Source organism: Phaseolus vulgaris, chromosome 4 (assembly GCF_000499845.2).
Source record: "Phaseolus vulgaris cultivar G19833 chromosome 4, P. vulgaris v2.0, whole genome shotgun sequence".
Lineage (NCBI taxonomy): Eukaryota > Viridiplantae > Streptophyta > Magnoliopsida > Fabales > Fabaceae > Phaseolus > Phaseolus vulgaris.
In genome coordinates, this window is record NC_023756.2 from 34,414,432 (window position 1) to 34,441,983 (window position 27,552).

General features: G+C 40.7%; 2 protein-coding genes and 1 long non-coding RNA gene across 3 annotated transcripts; 2 read left to right on the forward strand and 1 right to left on the reverse strand.

Annotated features, from left to right (window-relative positions):
• Nucleotides 1-6,095: 6,095 nt before the first annotated feature.
• LOC137836484 (uncharacterized) lies at nucleotides 6,096-7,279 on the reverse strand. Its single transcript, XR_011085302.1, has 4 exons — nucleotides 7,122-7,279; nucleotides 6,878-7,045; nucleotides 6,695-6,799; nucleotides 6,096-6,620 (listed from the first exon to the last, which is right to left on the reverse strand). It is a non-coding gene; the product is annotated as an uncharacterized lncRNA (long non-coding RNA).
• Nucleotides 7,280-20,732: 13,453 nt separating this feature from the next.
• On the forward strand, nucleotides 20,733-21,308 carry LOC137838726 (uncharacterized). The gene has a single exon (XM_068647953.1). The coding sequence runs from the start codon at nucleotides 20,733-20,735 to the stop codon at nucleotides 21,306-21,308; it is 576 nt and encodes a 191-aa protein (XP_068504054.1).
• Nucleotides 21,309-25,001: 3,693 nt separating this feature from the next.
• On the forward strand, nucleotides 25,002-25,691 carry LOC137838727 (uncharacterized). The gene has a single exon (XM_068647954.1). It carries the CDS (start codon nucleotides 25,002-25,004, stop codon nucleotides 25,689-25,691), a length of 690 nt encoding a protein of 229 aa, XP_068504055.1.
• Nucleotides 25,692-27,552: the final 1,861 nt, after the last annotated feature.

Sequence of the window (27,552 nt, forward strand, 5' to 3'; positions counted from 1 at the left end):
TGGCTCAAGTTTAGGTGAGTTCTTGAATGAAAGAACATTGATCCAATTCTAGAAAAGTGCCTATTCATATTCCAACTCAAGTTGATTCCATATCATATCTATGAAACATCTTTATCTTGCTATTGGAATCATATCAGAACATTCCTTTTCTATCTTGATTTGTATTTTTGTAAGAATTGGTGTTGTGCAGATCCAGAGGGTGGTTCTGATTTGTGGTGTGTTGTTTGCCAAAAGAGGTGTGTGTTCTTGAAGGGTTCAAGATCACCTCTTTGGTGTGTGGTTAGTAATCAGGGTGTTTGATTGCTTAGTGAAATACTCAGAGGTTTTTGGGGACTGGATGTAGCTCTTGGATAAGAGCGAACCAGTATAAATTTGATGTATGATCTTTTTATCCCTTATCTCCTTTAAATTTGTGTTTAGTTTTGTTTTTATAAACTGCTGATAAAAACAATCGATTGATTTGCATAAAAAATTGGTTGATTTTCTAGAAACATATTAAAACAAATTTGTTTCTCTGCTGAGCTAGTTTCTTCTTCTTTGATTCTTAATTGCCTTTCATTCCACCTTCAACATTTGCGAAAATAGTTTAAAAACAATTCACCCCCTCTTGTTTAAGGCCTATATTTATAATAGTATGTGCAGAGATGCGAGCAATGTTAGAAGCACGCTGACTGGTGCCATGCACCAACCGAGGATTTGCGATCGATCTCTAGTCCATGGCTTTTCATTACTTGGGGAATAGACATATTGAGTCCTTTCCCTTTAGCCCTATGTAAAATGAAGTACCTTATCGTCGCCATTGAATATTTCACTAAGTGGATCGAAGCTGAGTCAGTCACACAGTTGCCTACAAAGTCTAGATTTTGTATGGAAGAACATCGTATGCCATTTTGGTATTCCTAGGCACATAGTGTTCGATAATGGGACTCAATTTGCTAGCTGGCAATAGGGAAAATTGTGCACGGAACTAGGAATAAAGCAGATCTTCGCCTCGGTAGAACACCCCCAAACAAATGGTTAAGTAAGTGTGAAGGTTCACTTCTAGAGGACAAAAAGAAAAACACAAGTATATGGTGTGGATGATGCAAAAAGGGGCAGAAATTAAGATAATAGACAAAGAGAACCAACAATTTAAAGACAAACATGAATGAACATAGAGGAAAGGGAATGGAATGCGTAAAAGGAAATTAAAAAGGGGAAGAGATGAAGAGAGCTTATGGTGAAGAAAATGAAATCACACCACTTGGAGTAGAGGGACTCCAAGATGAGTGATGCAAGAGTCGCCACTTAGGATATTACCCACCCAAGATAAGACCCAGATAACTAGAGCCGCCACTTGAGATATTACCCATCTAAGTTAAGACCGAACATGAGCTCACAAGTCTCACAAAATCACTCCTGCAAAGTTTCTTTACTTAAAATTTCAATGTGAAAATACACGAGGCAAGACACCCTATTTGATGTGAATGTAACTACAAGAATACATGATTCTTTGACATTCTTAGGAGCAACTTGAGCTGGTCATAAATGGCACCTTACTTTAGAATTGGATCAATGTTCTAATTCAAGAACTCACCAAGACTTAGCACCAACCAAGACTCATATGGAAGTCCATATATTGTCAAATGGAATCAAAACACAAGGAATGGAAGAACACAAAGATAAACCGAACAGAAAAAGGAAGACAATGCTGGAAACAGAAAACTAAAAGGTAAAAATGAAAGGAAACAACAAATTAAGCTAAGCTACCGAATGGAATTGAAAGAACATGAAGGAAGAACACTTATAGAAGGACGTTGCTGGATTTTGAGGATTGGAAGAACACTTCACGCCACTTGGTTCCTTGATCCAAGATAAGTGATGGAGTGCCGCCACTTGAAGCTCACCATAGCTCACAAGATAAGGCAAAGGAAGAAGAAGACTCAAGACTCGCAATTTCTCTCCAAATTTGAGTATAGTCTCTCTACTATAAAATTCCAATCTCCTTTTTACAAAGGCAAGCACCTTATTTATAGCCTAAGAGGTGCTGAAATGCAAATCCAAATGACCCTCAAATGCAATGAAATTCGGCGCCAATCTAGACAATGAAGGAAGTGTGACTTTCCTTCCTAGTTTGGCACCTCCTAATCTCCTATCTACACTCCCCCCTAGACTCCCTTACTACTTACACCTTTTTATTACATCCACACCCCTATTCTACAAAAGAAATAAGAAGAGTCATCTTATTATACTCTTATCCCAAAGCTCTTGCCATGCTCCTAGTAATTCGTTGGGCTTGGACCCCTTGTTGGGCTTGGGCCCCTTGTTGGGCTTGGGCTTCATGGGCTTGAGCCTCCTCTACTTGGTTTCCATCACTATTTATAGGAATGGGTGACTTTGTGGGCAAGATGGGTGAAGGGTATAAATGGCAAGGGAGAGGGGCTGCCTAGGGTGTTGATCATAGTCAAAACCACACCTTTAGGCATAATTTCTAGAAGGTAGGTTAAAAACCCTAATTCTAGATGCCTTGTCTTGAAAAAGTGGGTTTGGTACAAGCCCATTTCACTAAGTACACTCCCTTTTATGCTAAGTGAACCTACTCTAGCCTATTTTGCTATTTGGACCCCAAAAGTGTGCCCAATTTATTTTCAAACATGTTTTTGTCTTTTAAGAAGACCAGCAGAAAGAACATTTGTTGTTTTGGTCTATGCCCAGTTCTTCTTCTACTGAGGTCCGTCTGATATTGGTGGGGCTTTTACTTGATTGTTGAGATGACTGCTCAAAGTGTGAATTCTTTCTTGAGTCATTGGTCATCTTCTTGGCTACTTGGATTGTATCATAACCCGTTTGGTCAGGCCCACTTGAGAGAAGTACCTAGCTCGGCCTCAGATAAGTGAAAAGCCCAATAATACCGCAAGAGGTCGGCCCCAACAGTTGGGATCCATATTGAAAGGATAATTAAGGAACGATAATAGAAAGAGTAACCTAATTAGTTAAGCATTAATATTATTGTGGTTGTTAATGTAAATAAAAACTGTTAGGGATAATGTTGCATGTACCCGTAAAATAAAGGCGTATGTTAAACAAATATCTTTTTGTTTGAAAATTCCTAAAGGGAGGTCGACAAAGACTATAAAAAGGACTTGAGACCTTGAACAGAGGTAAGTTTTACTGGTAACTCTATACTAATACAAATATTTTACTCAGATATTCATAATTGAATATTTCCATTGACTTGATCGTCGGAGTATTGTCAACAGATGGAACTCCCCTCACTGTTAATTGTTAACATCTCATAACCATAACATTCAAGTAAAGACAATTTAACTCGGAACCTAACAAGGTCCAACCTAAGTCAACCGTCAAGAAGAATACTTAATTATAAAAAATTGTAATATAGTATTAATAGTATCCAGAAAAGTTTCGAAACGAAAAAGACGTGCTAGAAAACATCGTTTTCACTTTGCATATGACAGTGTCACGCTGACAAGTAAGTAGCCTTAACACTGCCACCAGGTAGTTTTACCCTTGGGCGTAAAATGATACTGAAACTACTGGATTAAACTTCCTTTTTGTTTCAACTTTATTCATATTCATACTGTGTGATACACCTTTTTAAAGAATTATAACTTATTGAAAATCATTAACTTTTGTCGGCTAATATGCAATTTTTAATTGATTTCCATTTTATTTTAATTTTTAATATATAGATAAAAAACATTTTAGATAAGACATTACTCTTACTTTTGCATAAAACTTTCTTTCCATTCCATTGTATTTTAGTAAATGTTACAGTGTAATTATGAAAAATTTACATAAAAGATGTAATTTTACGAAAACGACTAAAAATATTTTTTTTAAAAAAAAATAGGTAAGCTATGTTAAAAAGAGACGACTTCATCATGTTGAAATTATGCAAATATTGGTTAAATAAAATCATCAGAGAATAGAACAACTTTGATTAAATATTGAAATCATACAGTATTTTAACTGATATTTAATTCAGATTGTTAGGGTAAAAGTAACTTCAGATGTTAAATATTTATTGAAATCGTGGTGGGTACAGTCACTTTAATTTGTGATTGAATAACTTTTGTGTAGTTTCGAAAACTTATTTTCTGTGTTAGAAATTAATTGGTAATAATTAGAAAACTTATTTTCTGTGGTAGATAGTTTCTAAAACTTAAAAGAGTGTTAATTAACCCTCTCAATAATAAAAATATACACTTCACATTTTAATAAATTAATATTTATTTATTTTTATTTTACTTTGTAATTAAAATAGTATTATATTATTATAAACAATGTCAAATATTTTTAGTGTTCATAGTGTCAAAGAAACTTTTCTCAAATTTAAAACATTTGGTGTATTTTATAAAATTTTGAATAGTTTAAATTTTGGGTCATTACATTTTACAATTTTTAATTTTTTTTTCTTCTAAATCTTGCATTGTCAAAACAATTTCTTTAAAGTAATCAATTTTAACTATTTTTGGCCGCTTATGGGTTTGTAAAAATTTGTTAGCCCTTTTTTTCATTTTAAAAATATTTTCATATAAATTATTACCAATTAATTTTCAACACAACAATAAGTTTTCTAAACCACAATCAGTGCATGAATGTATGTTTTAAGTTTTCAAAGCTATATTAATTGAAAATATAAATGAAATATGTATTTGTTTACGTGCATTCTTTAATGTATATTAAATGTATGTTTCAAGTTTTCAAAGCTACATTAATTGAAAATATAAATGAAATATGTATTTGTTTACGTGCATTGACTCTGAGACAGAAATTATTCAATCATAAATTAAAGTTGTTAGTATCCATCACGATTTCAATAAATATTTAATAGCTAAAATGATTTTTATTTCAACAAATTCAATTAAATATTAATTAAAATCGATTTTACCTTATACTATTTTAATATTTAATCAAAATTATGTCACTTTTTTTACGACTTCATTCTCATTAAAACAAAATTATTTTAAATTTATACGATTTCAACAATAGAATTCGTATCTTATTGACAAAACTTACCTACTTTTGAAAAGAAAAATTACTCATTTCTTTCATAACGCACACAAATTCCACCATTTACATAAGTTTGTGCGTACTTAGACTAATATTCTTCATGATTCCATAATATAGATATTGAGAGAAGAGATAAATTAAAAATATTATTATGTATTATATAATTTATTATAAAATACGATTTCATTTATGATTATATTATCAGTTTGTTTATTTTCTTGTTTTTGAGATTTTTGTTGTGAAATTGTTTGGTTGTCGGATGATGGTTACGACATTTATTTATTTTAATATTGTTATTAATTTAACATAAAATTATGTAAAAGAAATTCTTTTATCATAGTCGTTATTTACAAACACCGAATAAAAAGAAGGAATTTCTTTAATTTTGCAACTATTCTCAACATGTGATGTTTTATTAACTATCATAGATTATTTTCTAAAAAAAGTACGAAAAAACTTTAAAGTTGTCTATAATGTGAAACTAATAATTAACTCATCATTTTATATAATATTATTAACGAAAAATTTCACTTGAAAAAGAAGTTAATGAAAGTTAAAAACTTACGCTGAACAGAAATAGTAGAGTCATTTTTTATGGAGTTGTTATTGAAATATAAGATTTTAAATGATAACTTCTATAATGAGATGATAATTTTATTTATAATTGCCTATACACTAGTGCAGATATGTAAAATAAATGCGGTTATTTTCAATTTACAAATGCGGTCATAGAACCGCATTTGATCAGCACGCATTCGTAAATCTGGAATTTACAAATGCGGTCCTATGACCGCATTCATAAATCACATTTACAAATGCGGTCATTTTAGGTAACCGCATTTGTATATTATTCTGAATTAGGGAGTGAGTTTGGGGTTTAGGATTTATGAATGCGGTCTTGGTAAAGACCGCATTCATAAATCACTATTTACAAATGCGGTCATTTACCAAGACCGCATTTGTAAATGCGAATTCACTATTTACAAATGCGGTCTTGGTAAATGACCGCATTTGTAAATAGTGATTTTTTTTTTAAAATACACTCTGTTTTGTGCAGAAACCATATATTTAAATAACCTGCATAATGATCAAACCCAGCCAGACAAATACAGAAATGTAGTGATCAATTGAAATCATCAAAATGTACATTTACAAGTGATCAAATTACATATAATAAAACCACTATTGTTTACCTATGCTAGAGTTATAAAAATTAATGAAATATGTGGACCAAGAATCTCTAACATATGAAATGCCTTCCTCACTCAATGGTGTTTCTTCTGTGAATAACTGCATTGCAAAGTTGACATAAATTAGTTTCTAGATATATATATGTTCAAGAATTATAAAAATGATTTAACATATACCTCTTTCCAACCAGTTTTAACACCTAGTCTTATAATGGTAATCATCCATTGCATAATGTAATAGCCACACTCATAGCTTCCTGGTTGTTTATTACACTATAATTCAATAAAAAGTAATATGTTAGTATATTGATAAACAATGATAATAGAGAAAGAAAAAAATTACAAACCTTTACTCTTATGTAGTTCAAATTATTTGAACTGGATCGACCTTTTAGGATGTTATATCCACGCCATGAACTGGTTAATACAAAAAACCTCGTTAGTAGATGGTTAATTAGTAACATACAAAGTTAAGTTTATACTATACTTACGTATCAATGATATCCTTAAATTTTGTGGGCATCTTCTTGTGTAGGGAACAGAACCACACAGCAGTCTTATCAACCATTGATAAGACAAGTAACTGCCAATGATGCCTATATGATCATTGAAAAGAGTTAGTAAATATTTAAAACATGAAATAATAATAATTGATGACATATAATTAAACTTACTCATTAATATAAGGGCATAAATAAATTTGTTTTCCCTCTTTTTCCAGGATGTTAGTGATGTATGCTTGAGTCTCAGTTGAGTTTGGTCCAACGGGATTAGTATATGCAGGATCTACGAATCCATACATATTTTCTTTCCCCTCAGTGATACAGACTCTATGCAAAAACCTACAATTTTTTAGTTAAAGCATAATCAATAATGATTTAACATAAAGCAAATTGAATAATAGGTAAAGATACTTACATCATAAAAAATTGAATTATACTTATATTGAGCTCCTGTTTCCCAGATATAAATTCTGATAAATCTGTGTTGTAAATCATCAGTGGCAGTTCAGTGTTGATTTGAAAAAAATGTATTATCCCACGGAACTGGAAAAGGATCATTGCCAATCTGACTAGCAATGAGACGTAGGGAAGCCATAGGATCGTCAACTGGAACCTCACGCTTCTTTTTCGGACTTGGTGGCTAAAAAGGTTTCTACAAGATAAACAACATTTGTATTAAATTATATGTAATATATAAATATAAATAAAAAATAATATAATGAAACGAAATTATTACATGAGGTTCGGGCATAGATCGAATGAGCTCTCTAGGCCAGGCAACGAATGTCTGAAATGCATCGGCCACGGTGGTTACCTCATCTGAAGGTAGTGGAACACGAGCATCAGGAAATCGTACTTTTTCAACTGTAACCTTCGCCACATCAGGGGAGAGAGGAACGTTATGTAAGGTGGTGGCGTTTGTATAGACTTTTCCAAGTGCCACCACCCGAGGAAGTTTGCCGCCCACTACCAGTAGCTCACAATCCTCTGTCTGCCCATTGATATCATCCCCTGATGTTGGAGGAGCCGCACAACTCCCCTTTGTGCTCTTGGGAGTGGGACTAACAAGGGGTTCAATCGGCTCAGCACAAACTTGTTGCGATAGAAACTCTTGTCGCATTCGATCATTCTCCTTTTTCATCTCCAGCCACATCAAATCAGTCTTCTTTCTCATCTTCTCCATTATTTCTTCACGTAACTTACTCTTCATTCGAGTTTCCTTCTTGGAGGAGGAGGATGGCTGTCGTTCTGAAACTCCAAAATAAAGTTTAATTCCGACCCCTTGTCCAACGGCACGAACACGACCAGAGTGTTCAGGTCGTCCAATTGCTTCAACCAGGATATCGTGACGACCTTCAGCAACAAATTTACCGTCGGATTCCAAGGAATCCTGCAAGAGTACACAAAAACCATATTTTCAATCATTAATATAATTAATGCTTTAAAAAAATTGAAAATAACAAAAATAACTTACAATTTTTTCGATTATAACCCCGGATTGCTCAGAACTTGGTGCACCCGACTTCTTAATTCGGGCCCTCTTCCATTTTACATGGCGAAAAGGTGGTGATGGAGGAGAAGTGACCCCTGTTTCCACATTCTCAAACAACGTCCGCTGTTGAGATTTCTCCTTTTCCACAATCAGTGTTTGCTCAAGTTTTCTATACCCCGAACGAGACATAACGTGCGGGGTAAGATTCTTCAAAGCTATCTCTTGAGCTTTCTTCCGACGATCCTGTCATAATTGAAATAAACAAACTGAAGTAAATAAGATAAACTTATTAATGTTATATAATCAAAAAAGTTACTTCACTTACCATCCAAGCCTCATTTTCACGGCTTTCTCTAAAAAGACGCCATGTCTCTTCATCAATATGTTGGTACTTTAAACATGGATTTTCGTCTTTAAGGTCGCCAAAAATGTATCTCGAAGTCAGTCTTGACTTAAAGGTACGAAATTTAAGTGCGATATTGGATAATATCTTTGATCGAAGCGGTTCCACATCAGGAATGTCAAAGTTTGCCTGGAAACTAACATCATCAAATTAAAATTAATTAATCAATATTAAAAAGCATTATATGATAACAATAATAATGTAAAGCTTACCAGAACATCCTCCTATAGCATGTTCCGATCAACCTCTGAAACCTCATCCCATGAATTAATGAAAATGGAGAGCCTCTCACGAGAAACAACTCCAAGATAGCTCATAAACTCATCTGCCTTAGGACCAAAAGCCACTTCAGTGTTGACGTCAATGTCAACATGTGTCTTCTCACCAGCAGCACGTCTCACTGCAAGACGCTTCAATCTAGTAGGTCCTCTATTGCCTCGTCCAGATCGAGGTCTGTTTGGAGTCTGGTCGTCATCCATGTCTCTGTTAAAAAAATTAGGTAACAAACATTAGTTAATGTGAATCGAATTAAAATCATATAAAAATAATACAAAAAATTCTAAATGTTTATTTACATGTTGCATATGGGTTGAATGTTTATATGTAAATTCCTTCACTGTGGTCTTTACGGGTTGCATGTACATCATCAAGTACATCGTCATCTTTATTAGTTATCATTGGTGTGAATGAACGAGTTTCGCCATATTCAATATCATCTATGGCTTCCCCTTGTTTTTTCCCGTGTAAAACGACATACCAATGTTCTGACGTAGGATCTTTCACATAGAAAACCTGAGATGCTTGTTGAACCATTATAAATGGCTCATCTCGATACCCTATCTTTCGAAAGTCCACTAGTGTGAATCCTGATTCATCAATTTTAACCCCACTTTTATTGTCAATCCATTTACACTTGAAAACTGGAACGGAAAACTTAGTGTAGTCAATCTCCCATATCTCTTCTATAAACCCATAGTATGCCTTTGATCCAAGTACTGGATTTGTATCTTTCGAAGTCGAAAACTGCATTGACTCGGCTTCAAGAGTAACACCAGAATTTTGAATTGTACTCTTTTCATCCATGGACTTCGTGTAAAATATACAATTATTCACTTCGTACGCTGTACATGAGATGACATCAAACTTCAATCCAGCAACCAACCAAGTCAAGGTCTCTGATGCCGTTGAATCCTTGAACACCTCATCTTTAAACCAAGGCATGAAAGTTCTATTGTGTTCCATCAAGACCCATTTCTCTGCTTGTCTTGGGTTATTTGCCTTCACAATGGCTTTATGAGCTTCTATGTAAGGTACAACTTCATCTGTGTTATTCAATATGTACAAATGTGCTTGCAAGACTTCTGATCGAGATTTGCTTACAATATTCACACCACGTAAACATTTAGTTGTAGAACGCCTGTGGTGCCATGAATTAGCTGGAACACCTATTGGATTTGCTTTTGTCATGTACTCTGAACAAAATTCAATACTTTCTTCAGCTATGTACCTTTCAATCATTGAAGCCTCTGGACGATAATGATTTTTCACATAACCTTTCAAAATTTTCATATACCGCTCAACAGGATACATCCATCTTAAGTACACTGGTCCACACAATCTAACCTCTCTTACCAGATGCACCACTAGATGAACCATGATGTCAAAAAAAGACGGAGGAAAAAACATTTCCAATTCACACAAGATAACAACAATTTCATTTTGAAGTTCATCTAGTTTTGAGGGATCAATGACTTTACAATAGATGGAAGAGAAGAATGAGCACAAACGGGTTATGGTGTGTCTAACATTTTTTGGTAAGATCCCACGGATAGCTACCGGCAACAACTGTTGCATCAAGATGTGACAATCATGAGACTTCAACCCAATTAACTTCAAATCTTGCATTGACACTAGGCTCTTCACATTTGAGGAATGTCCTTGTGGCACTTTCACACCCTTTAGACATTGACAAAAACTAATTTTTTCATCTTTTGACATTGTGTAACAGGCTGGGGGAAAATATGTACGCTTACCCATTTCTATGGGTGCCAACTCGCCGCGTATGTTCATCTCAATCAAATCTAAACGAGCATTTAGACCATCCTTCGTCTTCCCGTTAATGTTAAGAAGTGTACCAATTAAGCTATCACACACATTCTTCTCAACATGCATTACATCTATACAATGTCTGACTTCTAACCTCGACCAGTACGGAAGATCAAAGAAGATTGATTTCTTCTTCCAAATATTTGTCACAAATGACTTTTTTTTGGACTTACCGAAGGTGTGGTCTATGTTATTTACCTTTTGGTAAACCTCAACACCGGTTAATGGAGTTGGTGGACCACTACCCTCTTGGTGTCCATTAAAGGCTTTTTTCAACCTCCGGTAAGGATGATGACTTCTAAGAAACCTCCGATGCCGAAGATATACTGTTTTCCTTCCATGTTTCAATTGTTGAGAAGCAGTGTCTTCTTCGCATATTGGACATGCTTTGTGACCCTTAACACTATAACCTGATAAGTTACCATATGCCGGAAAGTCATTGATGGTGCAAAATAACATGGCATGAAGCTTGAAAGTTTCATTAGCAAATCCGTCAAATACTTCGACACCCTAGTCCCACATTAACTTCAAATCTTCAATTAGGGGACTTAGATAAACATCAATATCATTCCCTGGTTGTTTCGGACCGGATATCATCATAGACAACATCATGTATTTTCGCTTCATGCACAATCCAGGAGGTAAGTTGTAAATAACTAGTAATACAGGCCATGAACTATGATTTGTACTCATATTACCAAACGGATTCATTCCGTCTGTAGCTAAACCAAGTCGGATATTTCTTGATTCTTTACCAAATTCTGGAAAGTCATCATCAAATTTCTTCCATTGAATAGAATCAGCTGGATGTCGGTACATGCCATCGCATTTCCTCTCATCTGCATGCCATCTAAGATTCTTAGCATCGTCTGGGTTTGCAAACAAACGCTTCATCCTTGGAATGATGGGAAGATACCACATAACCTTCATTGGGGGTCCATGCTTTTCCATGTCATCAATAGAATCATCATCTTTTTGTTTCAACTTATAACGTGATAAACCACACCTCGGACAACTTTTCAACAATTCAAAATCTTTCCGGTATAATATACAATCATTAGGACATGCATGTATCTTTTTGTACTCCATACCCATTGGACAAAGAATCTTTTTGGCCTCGTAATTACGATTAGGTAGACTATTTCCCTTTGGAAGCATATCCTTCAACAGCTGGAGCAATTCCGTGAAGCTTTTATCAGTCCATCCGTTTATTGCCTTCAAATTCATCAATCTTAACACCGCCGACAACCGTGTGAAGTTAGTTGATCCAGGATACAAAGGAGTTTCTGCATCTTTTGACATACTTTCATATCCATGCGCTTTTGCAAAACACTCAGCTCCCACATCACGAATCATGTCCTCCAATCGATCATCATCTCCATCATCGTGTACTGCTTCATCCATGGTAGAACCCACATATTCCTCAGTTACGGAAACACGTGGTAAATTTAATAATTCACCATGCCATGTCCAAGTTGTATAAGATCGAAGAAACCCATCACACAGCAGGTGTTCCCTCATGATATTCACATCCAGTATCCTTCCATTCAAATAGTTAACGCACGGACACCTGATCTTTGCTCCATCATGACCACTAATAATCGCGTTACGCTGCGCAAATTGTATAAATTCCTCTACTCCCCTTTCGTACTCATCACTTATACGAACAGCATTAATCCAACTTCGATCCATTATATATTCTGGAATATAGTTAGGATTTTCTAATAATTAGTATTCTATTCAATCTCACACATTTGTCGAGGGTCGAACACCCCCGGACTCAATCCAAACACGATATTTCTATTCTAAAAGTAACAATAACTAACATAACATAAAACTTTTATTAAAATGTAATTAACAACTAACTAAATATATAATATAAATTTAAGAAAATAGAAATTATATAATACAAAAATTCAAAATACACACAAATATATAAATTATTAGTTATTAGTTATAAATTCCAAGTTGTATTAGTTATTAATTAAATATATATTATAATACAGAAAAATAACAATTCAAAATATTAAATATAAATTTAAAATATTAAATATAAATTCAAAATATTAAATATAAATTAAATACAACACCAACCTTTAGGTTGATGGTGATCGGAGTGGCAGAGGCACAAAACGAAGACGAGGACGAAGACGAAGACGAAGGCGCAGGCGGTGGCGGAAGTTTTCGACTATGACAGTGGCAGTGGCGGAGCAGAAAAAACCGGCGAACCCAATAGAACAGTAACCACCTATATGACAAAAACGAGTTAGGAAACGAAATGACAATGCCAAGGAAGTGAATAATGACAATGACAAACACGAAAACGAAAACAAACGTTGAAGCGGAGAGAGCTGAAACTTACAATGCAAAGGGAGAGCTGAAACAGAAGACGAAACGTTGAAACGAAGAGCGGAGAAGACGAAAGTGAAAGTGAAAACTAGTGGCGCGCTTCAATTTTTAGGGTAAAATTGATTTACAAATGCGGTTCTAGGGTAAGACCGCATTTGTAAATCAATTTAATTACAAAAATGCGGTCTTTACTATGACCACATTTGTAAATCATTCTGAATTGATTTACAAATGCGGTCATACTAAAGACCGCATTTGTAATTCAATTCAGAATGATTTACAAATGCGGTCATAGTAAAGACCGCATTTGTAAATTATTCGAATTGATTTACAAATGCGGTCTTACCATAGAACCGCATTTGTAAATCAATTTAATTACAAAAATGCCACCGCATTTTTTACAAATGCGTTTAAGCGCAAAGTCGCACTAAATAAAGGGTCGTTGTTTTCATATTTTGTACTAGTGATAATACATTATTTTAAAAATTGTATTCATTATAAGTATCTTATGATAATGGTTGGGAATAAAATCATGTGACAATAATTATAATTATAATTTTATTATATATTATAATTTATATTTTTTTATGTTGTTTATCACACTAGTGCAGAAAGGCAAAACAATGGCGACTATTTTACATTCACAAGGACGGCTATATAGTCGCATTTGATCAACACACATTCTTAAATCAAAGAGATACAAGTGCATTTGTAAATACTATTTATAAGGGTGGCTATTTCTGGTACCGCACTTGTATATGCTTCTGAACCAGGGTGACCGCATTTGTAAATCAATTCAGAATGATTTACAAATGCGGTCATAGTAAAGACCGCATTTGTAAATTATTCGAATTGATTTACAAATGCGGTCTTACCATAGAACCGCATTTGTAAATCAATTTAATTACAAAAATGCCACCGCATTTTTTACAAATGCGTTTAAGCGCAAAGTCGCACTAAATAAAGGGTCGTTGTTTTCATATTTTGTACTAGTGATAATACATTATTTTAAAAATTGTATTCATTATAAGTATCTTATGATAATGGTTGGGAATAAAATCATGTGACAATAATTATAATTATAATTTTTATTATATATTATAATTTATATTTTTTTATGTTGTTTATCACACTAGTGCAGAAAGGCAAAACAATGGCGACTATTTTACATTCACAAGGACGGCTATATAGTCGCATTTGATCAACACACATTCTTAAATCAAAGAGATACAAGTGCATTTGTAAATACTATTTATAAGGGTGGCTATTTCTGGTACCGCACTTGTATATGCTTCTGAACCAGGGTTTAGGGTTTAGGGGTAATGCATTTACAAGTACAGCTATTACCATAGCCACACTCATAAATTTGATATACAAGGGCGGCTTTGGTAAATAATCGTCCTTGTAAATCAAATTTATGAGTGCGGCTATGGTAATAGCCGCACTTGTAAGTCTTGCGCTGGAGTTATAAGTGTGACTATGGTAAATAGTTGTCCTTGTAAATAGTGATTTTTTTTTAGTGCAATCTGTTTAGTGCTAATTCCCATATAAATTTGTTCATATATATATCCAGCTAGACAAATACATAAATTTAGATAAATACAGAGAATCAAATATATATTGATGAAAATGTATTGCAAACACTAATCAAATTACATATAATCCCTACAATATTGATAAACTATCCTAGAGTTATAAAAATTTATGAAATATGTGGACCAAGAGTGTCTCACATATGCTATGGCTTCCGAAGTCATTGGTGCTTCATCCATGAAGAATTGCATTTCAAAATATGGTTGACATAAAATAGTTTTAAGATACATATATGTTCAAGAATTATAAAAATAATTTAACATATCATGTTACCTCTTCCCAATCCCTTTTAAGGCCTAGTCTTACAATGGTAATCATCCATTGCATAACGTAATAGCCACACTCATAGCTTCCTGGTTGTTTATTACACTATAATTCAATAAAATCTAAGAGTTTGTATATTGATAAACAATGAAAAGAGAAAGAAAAAAATTAAAAACCTTTATTCTTATCCATTTCAAATTATTTGAACTGGATAGACCTTTTAGGATGTTATATCCACGCCATGAACTGGTTAATACAAAAAACCTCGTTAGTAGATGGTTAATTAGTAACATAAAGAGTTAAGTTTATAGTGTACTTACGTATCAATGATATTCTTAAGATTTGGGGGTATCTTCTTGTGTAGGGAACAAAACCACACAACAGTCTTATCAATCATTGATAAGACAAGTAACTGCCAATGATGCCTATATCATCCATGAAAAGAGTTAGTAAATATTTAAAACATGAAATAGTAATAATTGACGACATATAATTAAACTTACTCATTAATCATAAGGGCATACAATTAAAGAATCAGTTGGATGTCGGTACATGCCATCACATTTCCTCTCATCTGCATGCCATTTAAGATTCTTAGCATTGTTTGGGTTTGCAAACAAACGCTTCATCCTTGGAATGATGGAAAGATACCACATAACCTTCATTGGGGGTCCATGCTTTTCTATATCTTCAATAGTATCATCATCTTTTTGTATCAACTTATAACGTGATAACCCACACCTCAGGCAACTTTTCAACAATTCAAAATCTTTTCGGTATAATATACAATCATTAGGACATGCATGTATCTTTTTATACTCCATACCTGTACCGACCGATCCTCGGCCTCGGGCATTGACCAAAGGTGGGGTCCACTGGAAAGTTCAGCAGAACGGGAAGGAGTCTCGTTAGGCTCACGAGTAAGGAAGCCGAGGAGGGGGCGGCACCAAGGCAGGGCATGGAGTCCTCGGGCCTCGGCACCTCAACAGTAAAAATGGACAAAGAAAGGTGGCTCACAAGCCACACCCCAGTTGCCAGCAGGGAGAGGCCCAGATCACGAGGGATCCGTGCATGGGGTGTAGGGACGCGGTAGTACGCACTACCGTTAAAGAGCCACTGGGAAAGAAACGACTCGTAAGGGTCACGTCCCAGGGTTGATATGCATGCATGGCACATGAGTAAGGCAGGGAACTCCCAGGGTGGATGACTCAGAGATTGGGTGCACGAGTTGGCATCCAAGCAGTTATCTCGCGGCAATAGCACTTCGGCAGAGTAGTCTTAACACACTAGATGTCCCTAAGCCTGGGTGTTAGTGTCGCTAAGACGCACCTACAGGATGCTTAAGTCACAGTCAAACAGAAGGGTAAAAACACGGAGAGGTATATAAGGGTGACAACAAACATAACAAGGTACGCTTTAGAATAGATTACGCTTTCATTGGTGCACGTTACGCATTTCGGAGAGAAGGAACAGAGAGAGAGAACACACACAGTGCTATCAGAATTAGAGTTTGATGTTCATTGCCCGGGAGTTTGACTTGAGCGTCGGAGTGCAAACGGCCGCGAGTGCGCTATTTGTCTCTTTGTTTTCACGTGTTTCCATCGGAGGAAAGGGACGTGGGAGCAGAGGTGATGGAGATCAAGTAAGAGAGGATTTCACTAATGGAGGAAGAGGCCATCCACCCAAGCATTTAAAGTTCTTCCTTCTAGTCTTCTAAAAAATTAAAGAAGAATTAAATAAAGAGAGGACCAAGCCTAAAGCCAACAAGAAGACTACAAGCATTCAAGAATGGGCTCCAATTAATATCTCTCTTTATAGTTTCTTTTGTATAAATTTGTAAATAATATAAAATAGCTTTAGGATGTGCTAAAGAGGGAAAACTTAAAGACACTTCCATTGTATAGCACTTTAGGCGTTAGGAAAAATCTAGAAAGGTGCCTCTTCACTCTCCTTTAGGCGCTAGAATAGGAAAAGTTAGAAGGTCACCTTTGAAAGCTTCTCTTGTAAGCTTCTCTTGTACTTTGTGACCAGCCCTCTCTATTATAAAAGGGGTGCTTAGGTCTTTGAAATGATAGAATTGATTTTTGAGTAAAGAACCTCTCCCAAATTGGTGAGTGAATTGAGAGAGACTTGTGTCTTCTTCTCTTCTAGTCTTATCTTGAGTGCATTCTTGGACTCTCAAGTGGCGGCATCTACACTAATCTTGAAGCCTTTCATCCTTCAAGTGGCGTGCACATCTCCAAGAGCTACAACCACATAAGTTTTCTAGTTCTTTTCATATTCTTCATCCATTTCCATTCCCAAACAAACTCTAAAACATGTCTTTGATGTTTCTAGTCATTTCAATCGGTAGAACTTGCTTATTTTGTGTTTTCATTCGGTAGTTCCTTCTAGTTTGTTGTTCTTGTGGTTTTTGTTGTGTTTCCTTGTGCTTTAATCGATTCATTTGTGTTTTAATCGGTTCATATGCCATATTATGGGTTTCTATATGAGTTTGGCTTAGTTACTTATGTTTTGGTGAGTTCTTGATGGTTAAGAACATTGATCCAATTCTTAAAAAGTGCCTAATCATATTCCAACTCTTGTGAATCCATAACATGTTCATATTATGTCTCTATCATGTTATTGGAATCATATCAAGAGGGTTCTTGGACGCGAAGTTATCAGAGATGCACAAAGACAATTAGGTCAACCGACGGGAACATTTAGCACCCACCATGGGCACGTTCTAAAACACCTGTCCCAACCGCAAGAAAGGGAGAAGAATCGTGAAGACTCATCAAGAATTGTCAAGATTCACCAAGATTCATCAAGAAACGTTAAAAAATGAGGAATACCAGGCAAAGTTCTACTGCGCCAGTTGGAAGTGAAGGTTTGACCTTGCAACAGGTTATGGAGATGATGCAGGGCATTCAAGATGCGATGGCAGCGTCAAAAGCTGACCAGGAGTGTATCCAGATGGATCTGGCTGCATCGCAAGCAAGAAAAGGAGTTGAACCGCACCAACGAGGAGTTGCGGCGCGGGTTGCGAAACCAGGCAGGGAATCGAGAAACAGAGGAGCAAGAATGCGTTACGCCTCCCAGAGAGTTCCCCATGCCTTTTTCGTAGGCGATTATGGATGCGGTGATACCAGCCACGTTCGTGGGGTCGAAAGCCACGTTCACTGAAATGGAGGATCCATAGGCTCACCTCTCAACTTTCCACACACAGATGATGCTGGTTGGTGGTTCTGACGCTGTAAGGTGCAAGTTGTTCATGAGCACGTTGGTAGGGATGGCGATGGACTGGCTCATCATCCTCCCAGACGGCCACGTGATCTCATTCGCACATCTGTCGCAGTTGTTCAGGGAGCAGTATATCGCGAATCGCGTTCCCCCACCCAATTCTTACGTAAGGCAGTATCAAGGGGAGACGCTGAAGGAGTTTGTTAATCATTTTGGAGCTCAGGTGGTGAAAGTCAACACCAAGGACGAAACGATGATGGTTCATGCATTTAGGATGGGGATTTGTCCTGGACCATTCAATGAATCACTCATCAGGAGTCGTCCCAAGACCTTTGCTGAGATTAGGCGTCGTGCGGTGGCTCACATCACAGCAGAAGGTGAGTTGAATGAGAAGTGCGCGTGTGTTGTCCCCACACGCCCACGAGCCCCGGCGCGTGTGCAGCCCATGAGGGTGCATGAGGCCGCCACGGGTAAGAAGAACCAGGGGAGGAAGCAGCCCTACGAGCCTATCAAGCCTCAGGCTAGAGGGCGTGTGAGAGAGGATAAGCCTGTACGACACAACTTCGTGGTGGAGTTGAAGGATTTGATCGCCATGCTCAACATAGCAGAGAGACTGAAAATGCCGACGAAGACTGACAAGGTGCTGGGACCTCACAAGGAGGCTTGGTGCGAGTTTCACCAGGCGTTTGGTCATCCCATACGCAACTGCTTGACGTTGGGACATCAGTTGGACGAACTGTTGAAGAGTGGGTTCCTGAATGATTATCTAGCAAAGTCACAGGGGACCGTGACCCCAACAACGTCAAGAGAGGATCAGGGGCACGAGATGCCTGTTCATGGGGAGATCCATACGATCTCAGGTGGATTCTCAGGTGGAGGGTGCACTGCCTCTCAGTGTAAGAGGTATACACGTTCGGTGATGTCGGTAGAAGCACAGGTGGCGGATGACGTTCTCGACATTGACATTGACCTTGCTTTCGCGAAGGCTGACCTTCGGTGGTGATTTCGGTAGTAACCGCGGGGAGAAAGGTGCACAGAGTGTTAGTGGACCAGGGCAGCTCGGCTGATGTAATGTTCTGGTCCACCTTTAATAAGTTGTAGCTGTCTCTTGACCAGCTCAGACCTTACATGTTGTGTTTGTATGGATTTGCCGGAGATCAGGTGGAAGTGTGAGGGTATTTGGAGTTTAGGACCACCTTTACGGATGGCTCTACATCCCGTATAGAGAATATAAGGTATTTAGTGGTTAATGCACACTCGGGCTATAATATCTTGTTGGGAAGACCGGCTCTGAATATGTTGAGGGCGGTGGCATCGACACGCCACATGAAGATGAAGTTGCCAGATTTGAGTGGGAAGGTGATAGTAATCAAGTTCGACCAACAAGAGGCTAAGAGATGCTATGAGAACAGTCTCAAAGCCAAAAGGGGGGTGTTCATGGTTGTGGAGCGCCCACCTATCGAAGATGACCGCGCGGGAGTCTCTCGCGCAGAAAGCGCTCGGGAGAGGCGACTCGAGCCAGTTGGGAATGTTGTGGAAAGGCAGATTGGTGGCAAGACGTTTAAATTTGGTAAATCGTTGGACCAGGCAGAGCAAGACCGAGTCGCTGGTGTGATAGCACAGCACCTGCATGCTTTCGCATGGTCCGCCTCAGACATGCCAGGTATAGACCCGGACTTCTTATGCCACAGCCTCACTATGGAACCTAAGGTCAGGCCCGTCTGCCAGAGAAGAAGGAAGTTCAATGAAGAAAAGTGGTTGGTCATCTAGGAAGAAACGAAGAAGTTGTTGAATGCCGGCCACATAAGGGAGATTCAATAGCCTGAGTGGCTGGCGAATGTGGTCCTGGTGAAGAAGGCCAATGGGAAGTGGAGGATGTGTGTAGACTTCACTGATCTCAACAAGGCGTGCCCGAAAGACTCGTACCCCCTACCCAGTATTGACGCCTTGGTGGATAGCGCCTCAGGTTGTAGGATGCTCAGTTTCCTAGACGCGTTCTCAGGGTACAACCAGATCAAGATGCACCACAAAGACGAGTGTAAGACGACGTTTATGACCGAGACATCCTGTTACTGTTATACAGTGATGTCGTTCGGTCTGAAGAATGCGGGCGCCACCTACCAAAGGCTGATGGACAGGGTGCTTGCACCCATGTTGAGGAGGAATATGCAGGCCTACGTAGATGATATGGTGGTGACTTCGCAGGAGAGGAATCAATACGTGTCTGATTTGGAAGAGCTGTTTGCTACAATAGCTAAGTACCGTTTGAAGTTAAATCCCGAGAAGTGCATGTTTGGAGTCGAGGTGGGTAAGTTCTTGAGTTTCCTACTCACAGAGCGTGGGATAGAGGCGAACCCAGAGAAGTGTGCGACAATCCTTGCCATGAGGAGCCCAGCCTCGGTAAAAGAGGTGGGGCAGTTGACAAAATGGATGGCCGCCTTGTCCAAATTCGTATCTGTTGGAGGGGATAAGGGTCACCCCTACTTCCAGTGTTTGAGAAGGAATAACTGGTTCGTGTGGACCGCGGAGTGTGAGGAGACATTCCTCAAGTTAAAGAGTATCTGGCCGCTCCTCTTGTGCTATGCAAGCCACAGATGGGCGTGCCGCTCCGGTTGTACTTTGCCGTGACGGAGCGGGTGATCAGCTCAGTTCTCATTCAGGAGCAGGATCGGGTACAAAAACCAATATACTTTGTGAGCAAAGTATTGCAGGGGCCAGAGCTGAGGTACCAAGCCTTGGAGAAGGCAGCCTTGGCCATGGTGTTCTCGGCCAGGAGGCTACATCAGTACTTTCAAAGTTTCACAGTAGTAGTAATGACAGACTTATCTATCCGGAAGGTGTTGCAGAAGCCGGACGTGGCAGGAAGAATGGTTCACTGGGTAGTGGAGCTCTTGGAGTTCGATGTTCAGTATGAGCCCCGAAGCCCCATCGAAGGCCAGGTGTACGCGGACTTTGTGGTGGAACTCTCCTCAGGGGGTACACATCAGGAAGAGGAAGCCAGTTTCAGATGGGTGCTCTCCGTGGATGGGTCCTCCAATCAGCAGGGGAGTGAAGCTGGCGTAATTTTGGAAGGGCCAAACGGGTTGTTGATCGAGCAGGCTCTGAGGTTTGCTTTCAAGGTCCGCAATAACCAGGCGGAATATGAAGCCCTCACAACTGGAATGCTCTAAGCCAAGGAGATGGGGGGCACGTAGTTTGCTGGAAAAGAGTGATTCCCAACTGGTTACGGGTCAAGTGACTGGGGAGTATCAAGCCAAGGATCCAAAGATGGCCGCGTACCTGGAGTACGCCCAAGTCTTGAAGAATGCATTCGCGGTGTTTGAGCTGGTGCACGTCCCAAGGGAGCAGAATGCCCGAGCCGATCTTGATGGAAGAGGCTCAAGCCCATGATAGAAAAAGCCCAAGCCCAAGCCCAAATACAAGTTCAAGCTTCAGCTCAAGCCCAACAAATAGAAGATATGGGCCAACTAAGCATCATTGGATGTCTTTCTTTTGTAATTACTTTTGAGTATTTTTAGTAGAACATAAAGGGAGGTGTAGATATAAATATAAGAGGTGCAAATGTAAAAAGCTAAGCCACACCTTCCATGTGACATAAAAAAAGGTGTAGGTGTAGATTTAGGAGGTGCCAAAAATAGAAACCAAGTCACACTTTCCTTGTGACTAGGAATTGGCTCCAAATTCAAATGCTTCTCATTTGAATTTCCCTCCACTTTGTTTTGAATTTCCAGCCCTCTAAACACTATAAATTGAGGTGCTTGGCTCATGTATTTGGAAGATTGAATAGAGTATTGTTATGCTGCCAATTTAGTGCCATACATTACTCCTTGCCTAGCTTCTAGGTTTTAATCTTCATTTCACCACCTTCAAAGGGGCTGGCCGAACCTTTCCATTTCCACACTCTTCTTGCACCTTCAAGGTCACCACACCTCTTAGGATGATCCTGTCGGTTGACCCAGCGCAAGAGCGTTGCCTCGTCACGATCTTCCTCACCAGCTTGACACCACGTGCCCTTCGAGACCACAACACAAAAAGCCTCTTCTGAGAACCTGAAAAACACAAGGTGGCGCCTCTGCGGCCGGTGGCGCTCCGACGCTCAAGTCAGTGACAAGAACACCCAAGAAACTGAGAGAAAATATGCTCTGTAGGACCGTACTAAAGGCACACAACCCTAGTAGAATGAGCCGTAATGAAAAACGTACCTTTGCAAATTCTGAGGGAATCCTGTCGTTGATAGGCAAGTTGTCCCCTCAACCCAAACGCCCTTCACGCCCTCTGCTGGCGCAACAATCACCTCACCGGAGTTGTACACTTGAACTTACACTTCTGGGCCTTCATCAGCTTCAATCTGAGCTTGTCGGGAAATCTGGCGACGTGCTTCCTGCGGCAATATCAAGCTACCTGATCGCCAATCGCCAAACACGTCGACGACAGGCAAACCCGGCGAGAACCGGCCATGCTCATCGTAGAACGCCAGCTCCATGACTGGCGACTACACTCACCTCTGAACCATCCATCTTTCCCTTGCTCATGTGCTCCGCTGAGCACGCCCCACATAGTCACGTGCAAGACACGTCATCACACCTGTCGACCTGGTCGGTACACAAGCCCCCCAGTCTCGAGCTGCGACTTGCTCAGCGAGGTGACTAAAGAGGTTTAAATCCGGCGGCCTATGTGGCTTTGCGCGTTGGCGTTAAAACTGTTCACTGACTTGACATTTCACCAACTCTTTCGATCATTCGAAACGTGGACCCATCAACGGCCATTGTTCACTGTCGTTTGCGCTTCTCGCAACGTTTGACATTCTTCGAAACTCTTAAACACTTCGCGCCATTTCACTGTTTCATTATCTTATACCTCTCTTTGAACTCTCAAAACGCTCCAGTGAACGCTCCGATTCTCCCAATCTCCATCCTTCTGACCACTCTTCTGATCATCTAAAGGTAACTTTTTTATCACTTCTACTGATATTTGCTGCATTTTAATCGGTTTGCATCATCCAATACTTGTCTGGAGCATACGTTGTGGGATGTTTCTCTGCTTTGTTTTTCTCTTTTCATCGTTTAGGGTTTCTGAACCTTTCTCTGCGAGCCCCCCTTGTTCTTCCCTCTTCTCTTCTTCTGTCGAGTCTTTCTGTTTACGAACACTCATACCTTTTCATCTTCTTGCAGCTTTCTCGATGACTCGTCCAAAAACCACACCAAACCCTCCTCCATCTCCTCGCAACCCTCCAGCGAAAACCCGTAGGGCCAACCCATCTTCCTCCCGCGACCCCCCAAGGGGTCCCAACGTTCCCTCCGACCGAGTCGCGAGACCCGCGTCCTCTCGTCGTAGCCAACCGCAACCAAACCCACCACTAACCAGCGTGGTGGTAAAACCTCTTCCTGATTACAAGCGGTTATACCCGTGGGCCTCCGCGACCTTGCTGGGTGAAACCTCATCCGTCAACTCCGACCTTGACATCTATCGCCTCAAGAAGGGTGACAAGGAAAACCTCTCTTTCAGTAAAGAACACGATGACAAAGTGGTTGTGCGACCTTGTCCCCCTGGTGAGCCAATCTGCACCGATGATCAGGGGAGCGACGACACCCCCTTCTGCTTCATATACGCCACTATGTTCAAGAAGGTGAAACTCCGGTTTCCCTTCACACGCTTTGAGAGGGAGCTCCTGACCGAGCTCGACATAGCCCCCGCCCAGCTCCATCCCAACAGCTGGGCGTTCGTACGAGCTTACCAGATTCTCTGCGCACACTTGGGACTCCCGGCCACTGTGGACGTATTCCTGTACTTGTTTGAGGCGAAGAACCCGGGCGGTCATCTATGGGTCAGCCTTAATGGAAAGGGAAGTTCGTGCGCGTGTGCTGCAGCGATCAAGACCCTTCTCTTCTCGACGGGTTCCCCTTGTACTGGGTGAACAAGGGGAAGAAGGAGTCAAGCTTCAGGAAGGCCAGGGGGCCAGAAAAGATGGGGGCGCTCGACAAGGACTTGTGCGATTTTTTGAAAAGAGTCGCCTCCGTCAACGTGGTTCTCCCCACTTCCTCCATCATTACTTACAAGTGTCTCGAGAGCCAGCTAGACGTCCATATAGGTTCGTCCTTGGGCTCCCTTAGCTTATACTTGTATCGTCCGGCTTTTGCCTTGATGACGCTGTTCTGACTTGTGTGTAGCTTTAGCTTTCCCTATGTATCGTCTTACATTGCTTATCTTTCTTTGCATTGTTAACCGCCAAACTAATTATGGGCCACCAATGCAGATATGCTGCTGGGAAAGGATAAGATGGTTGAGCTTCGTGCCATAGTTAGGCACCACAAACTGGCGGCGGGCTCCCAAACAGTTCCGAACTCCGTCGCGGAGATCGCCGCTGCCCAAGGCCAATCTTCGCCAGCCGATCCACCCGCAGCTGCTGCTCTTCCAGCCCCCCAATGCAAGAAACTACCCCTCAAGAAGGCCAAGAGGAAGGCCTCTAGGGTGGTATCTGACGAAGAAACGGATGAAGCCACTGAGGATGGGTTAATCTGCAAGAGGAAAAGGGTGGCGGTGACGGAGCCCCCAACAATTGAAAGCGCTGCTCCAAACTTCGTCGAGAACCCCCCCAGCGCCTTCACACCATTCGAGTCCGCTGGGGATGTTCCACTTTCAAACGCTTCAATTGCTGAGGCCGCTCCTGAGCAACTTGCTGACACGCAAGCCTTCAACTAAGTCGCCGAAGAGTTGCCCGCCCCACCACCATGCCTCGAAGCTCCCCCCGCAATCCAACCTTGTGAGGGCGATGGTGAGCACTAACCCCCGCCTCCTCCATCAATACTGGGTCTTCCAACCTCCCTCCAAGAGCCTTGAAAAACTTTAACGTGCGCCTACATGCTATGGCTGACGAATGCCTCCCTCACATCGTCGTCGAAGGGCTGAAAGGCCACTTGGAGAAACTAGAACTCGACTGCCGCATCTATCAAGAGGTCGCGAGCACCGCGAAGGCTGAAGCTGAGAAGGTCAAGTGCGACATGCTGCTGCAAGGCATCGAGTTTTCGCGGGTCGAAAACGCTCTCAAAGACGAGCTCCAAAGCGTGCGCGATGACAAGAACGAGTTGCATAGAAAACTGCACGACAAGCTTCAGGAGACCATCGACTTGGAGAGCAAGCTCGTCCCCCTGAGGGAGAAAATTGCCAAGCTGGAGGAGGCAAAGAAAGCCGACGCCCAACAGGTGGCCAATATAGAGAAGAGGTCAATCGAGAGGGAGACTCTTCTGGGAAGAGTTGAGCAAGATCGGGATAAGGCCTCCCAGGAACTAACCGAAACTGCTGCTGAGCTTGCCCGAGCTCGCGAAGAAAACAGCGGGCTCAAGAAGAAAGCCGACGAGCTCGGTGAAGAGAATCGCGGGTTGAAGACGAAGATCGATGAGCTTCAGCTCGATGCTGCCCAAGTTCTCACTTCCGGCTTTGGAGCAGCTTCAGAGCAGTTTGCTTGTAAATTCCCCGATCTTGACCTTTTGGAGTTTTTCGTGTACAATGAGGTTGTGGATGGCAAGATCGTCCCCCCAATCGATTTATCGCCTTGAAAACTCTTGTACTTAACTTTGGTCTATATGTAACAATTTTCATTCTGTTCGAATTGTTTGATACTCATGTGCACGCATATTGATCCTGCCTGTTGACCAAAACGCTGGAGCTTTGCCTCGTCAAACTTGGATCGACGTATGCGCCGTGTCAGCCTCCGTCCTTCACCGCGATCCACCTCAAGAACCTGCAAAAGATGAAACGGCGCCGCTGCGGCCAATCGCGCTCCGACGCCCAAGTCAGCGACTGAACCACCAATTACTTAAGAGTAAAACTCAAGAACTCTAAGGAACCGTGACCAGTTCTCTCTCAGTGTACTCAAGACTCGCAAGCGTAAAGAAGACAATCTGAACGTGCGTACCTCAGAAGTTCGTTGGAAACTCTTATATACCTGGGCACTTTCTCTCTCCTGGCAGTTACACATCTGGACACGTGGCTCGCATCCAGCTGTACACGTGCCTTCATCTGGAGCATCCTTGACTTGGGCGCTACTTCTGACTCTCCTTTGGCTAAGTTACTTATGCATGATACTACTCAGTGCATAGTTGCCTTGGAGCGCGACCTCTTCTGGATGGCGAGTTCGGGTGCCTTCGTACACACCTTCCCTGTGGTCTCGCCGACCGCCTTTATGATCTGCACCACCTGTTTCACCGTATATGCTCAAGTAAGTTGTCCCCCGACCTCATCCTCTGGCCAGCTGGGAAGTGTCTATCTGCCTTCATCTTCGGCGATGTCCTTGTTTCGGCGATCTCTAATCACTTGGTCGCCTGGGTTCACATCTGGCGACTTCATCTTCAACTTGGTGACCGCCGGTTCAGGCATGATGGAGATCGGAGCACGCTAACTTAATAATTGGCGACTACGCGAACCCCCCGACTTCCTCCCCTTCGGCCAGCCAGGCGTCCCATCAACACGCCTATACAATAGCTTGATGCCACGTCATCACTTCCGACTACCAGGGCGGTACACAAGCCCCCCAGTCTTAAGCGAAGACTTGTCCAGCGAAAAGACTAAAGAAGTCATGTCACTACCGATCTACGTGGCGCTAGCGCAGAATTCCAAACGGTTGTACTTTCTGCTTTCCTGACGCTCCACCAAACACTCTTCCAATCACTCGACACATGGCTTCATCAACGGTTACCTTTAACTGTCGTTTGCGCTTCCAAAACCCATTCGAAAAACCCTTAAACCCATTTCACTTCTACTGTTCCATTACTTCTTCGCTTTCTCAAACGCTTCAAGCTTCTTCTGCAAAAGCTCACGACGCTCTTCAACCTCTTGAATCCTCAACTTTCTTCAGCATTCATCCGATCATAGAAAGGTACTCCCTTTACTTCTTCTGCTGAGTTTTCCTGCATTTTAACCGATTCGCATAATCCATTAACTGTCTAGTGCATACGCTGTGGGCTGTTTCTTCTATTTCTCCCTTGTCGTAACTTAGGGCTTCGTCTTCGTTACAACGAACCTTCGTTCGTTCGTTTTTCACCCTTCTTTCACGATCGAGTCAGCCTCTGCGAACCCTGCTCACCTTTCCTTTTCTTTTTCCTTTGCAGTTTCCGCGATGGCTCGAACAAAGACCACCGCGAATCCTCCTCCCTCGTCACGAAACCCTTCATCTCAAGCTCACAACCCACCACGAGCACCTGGTGCTTCTTCTTCCCAGGCTGAGAGACCTGCAACCTCCCGCCCTAACCTGGCTCAGGCTACTCCACCGGTCGCCGGAGGAGCCTCCATTCCTTCCCCAGACTTCAAAAAGCTATACCCATGGGCCAGCTCGGCACTGCTGAAAGAAACTTCTTCGATAAACTCTGAAACGGCGGTACTCCGACTAAGGAAATGGGACCAGTCGGATCTTTCCTTTCA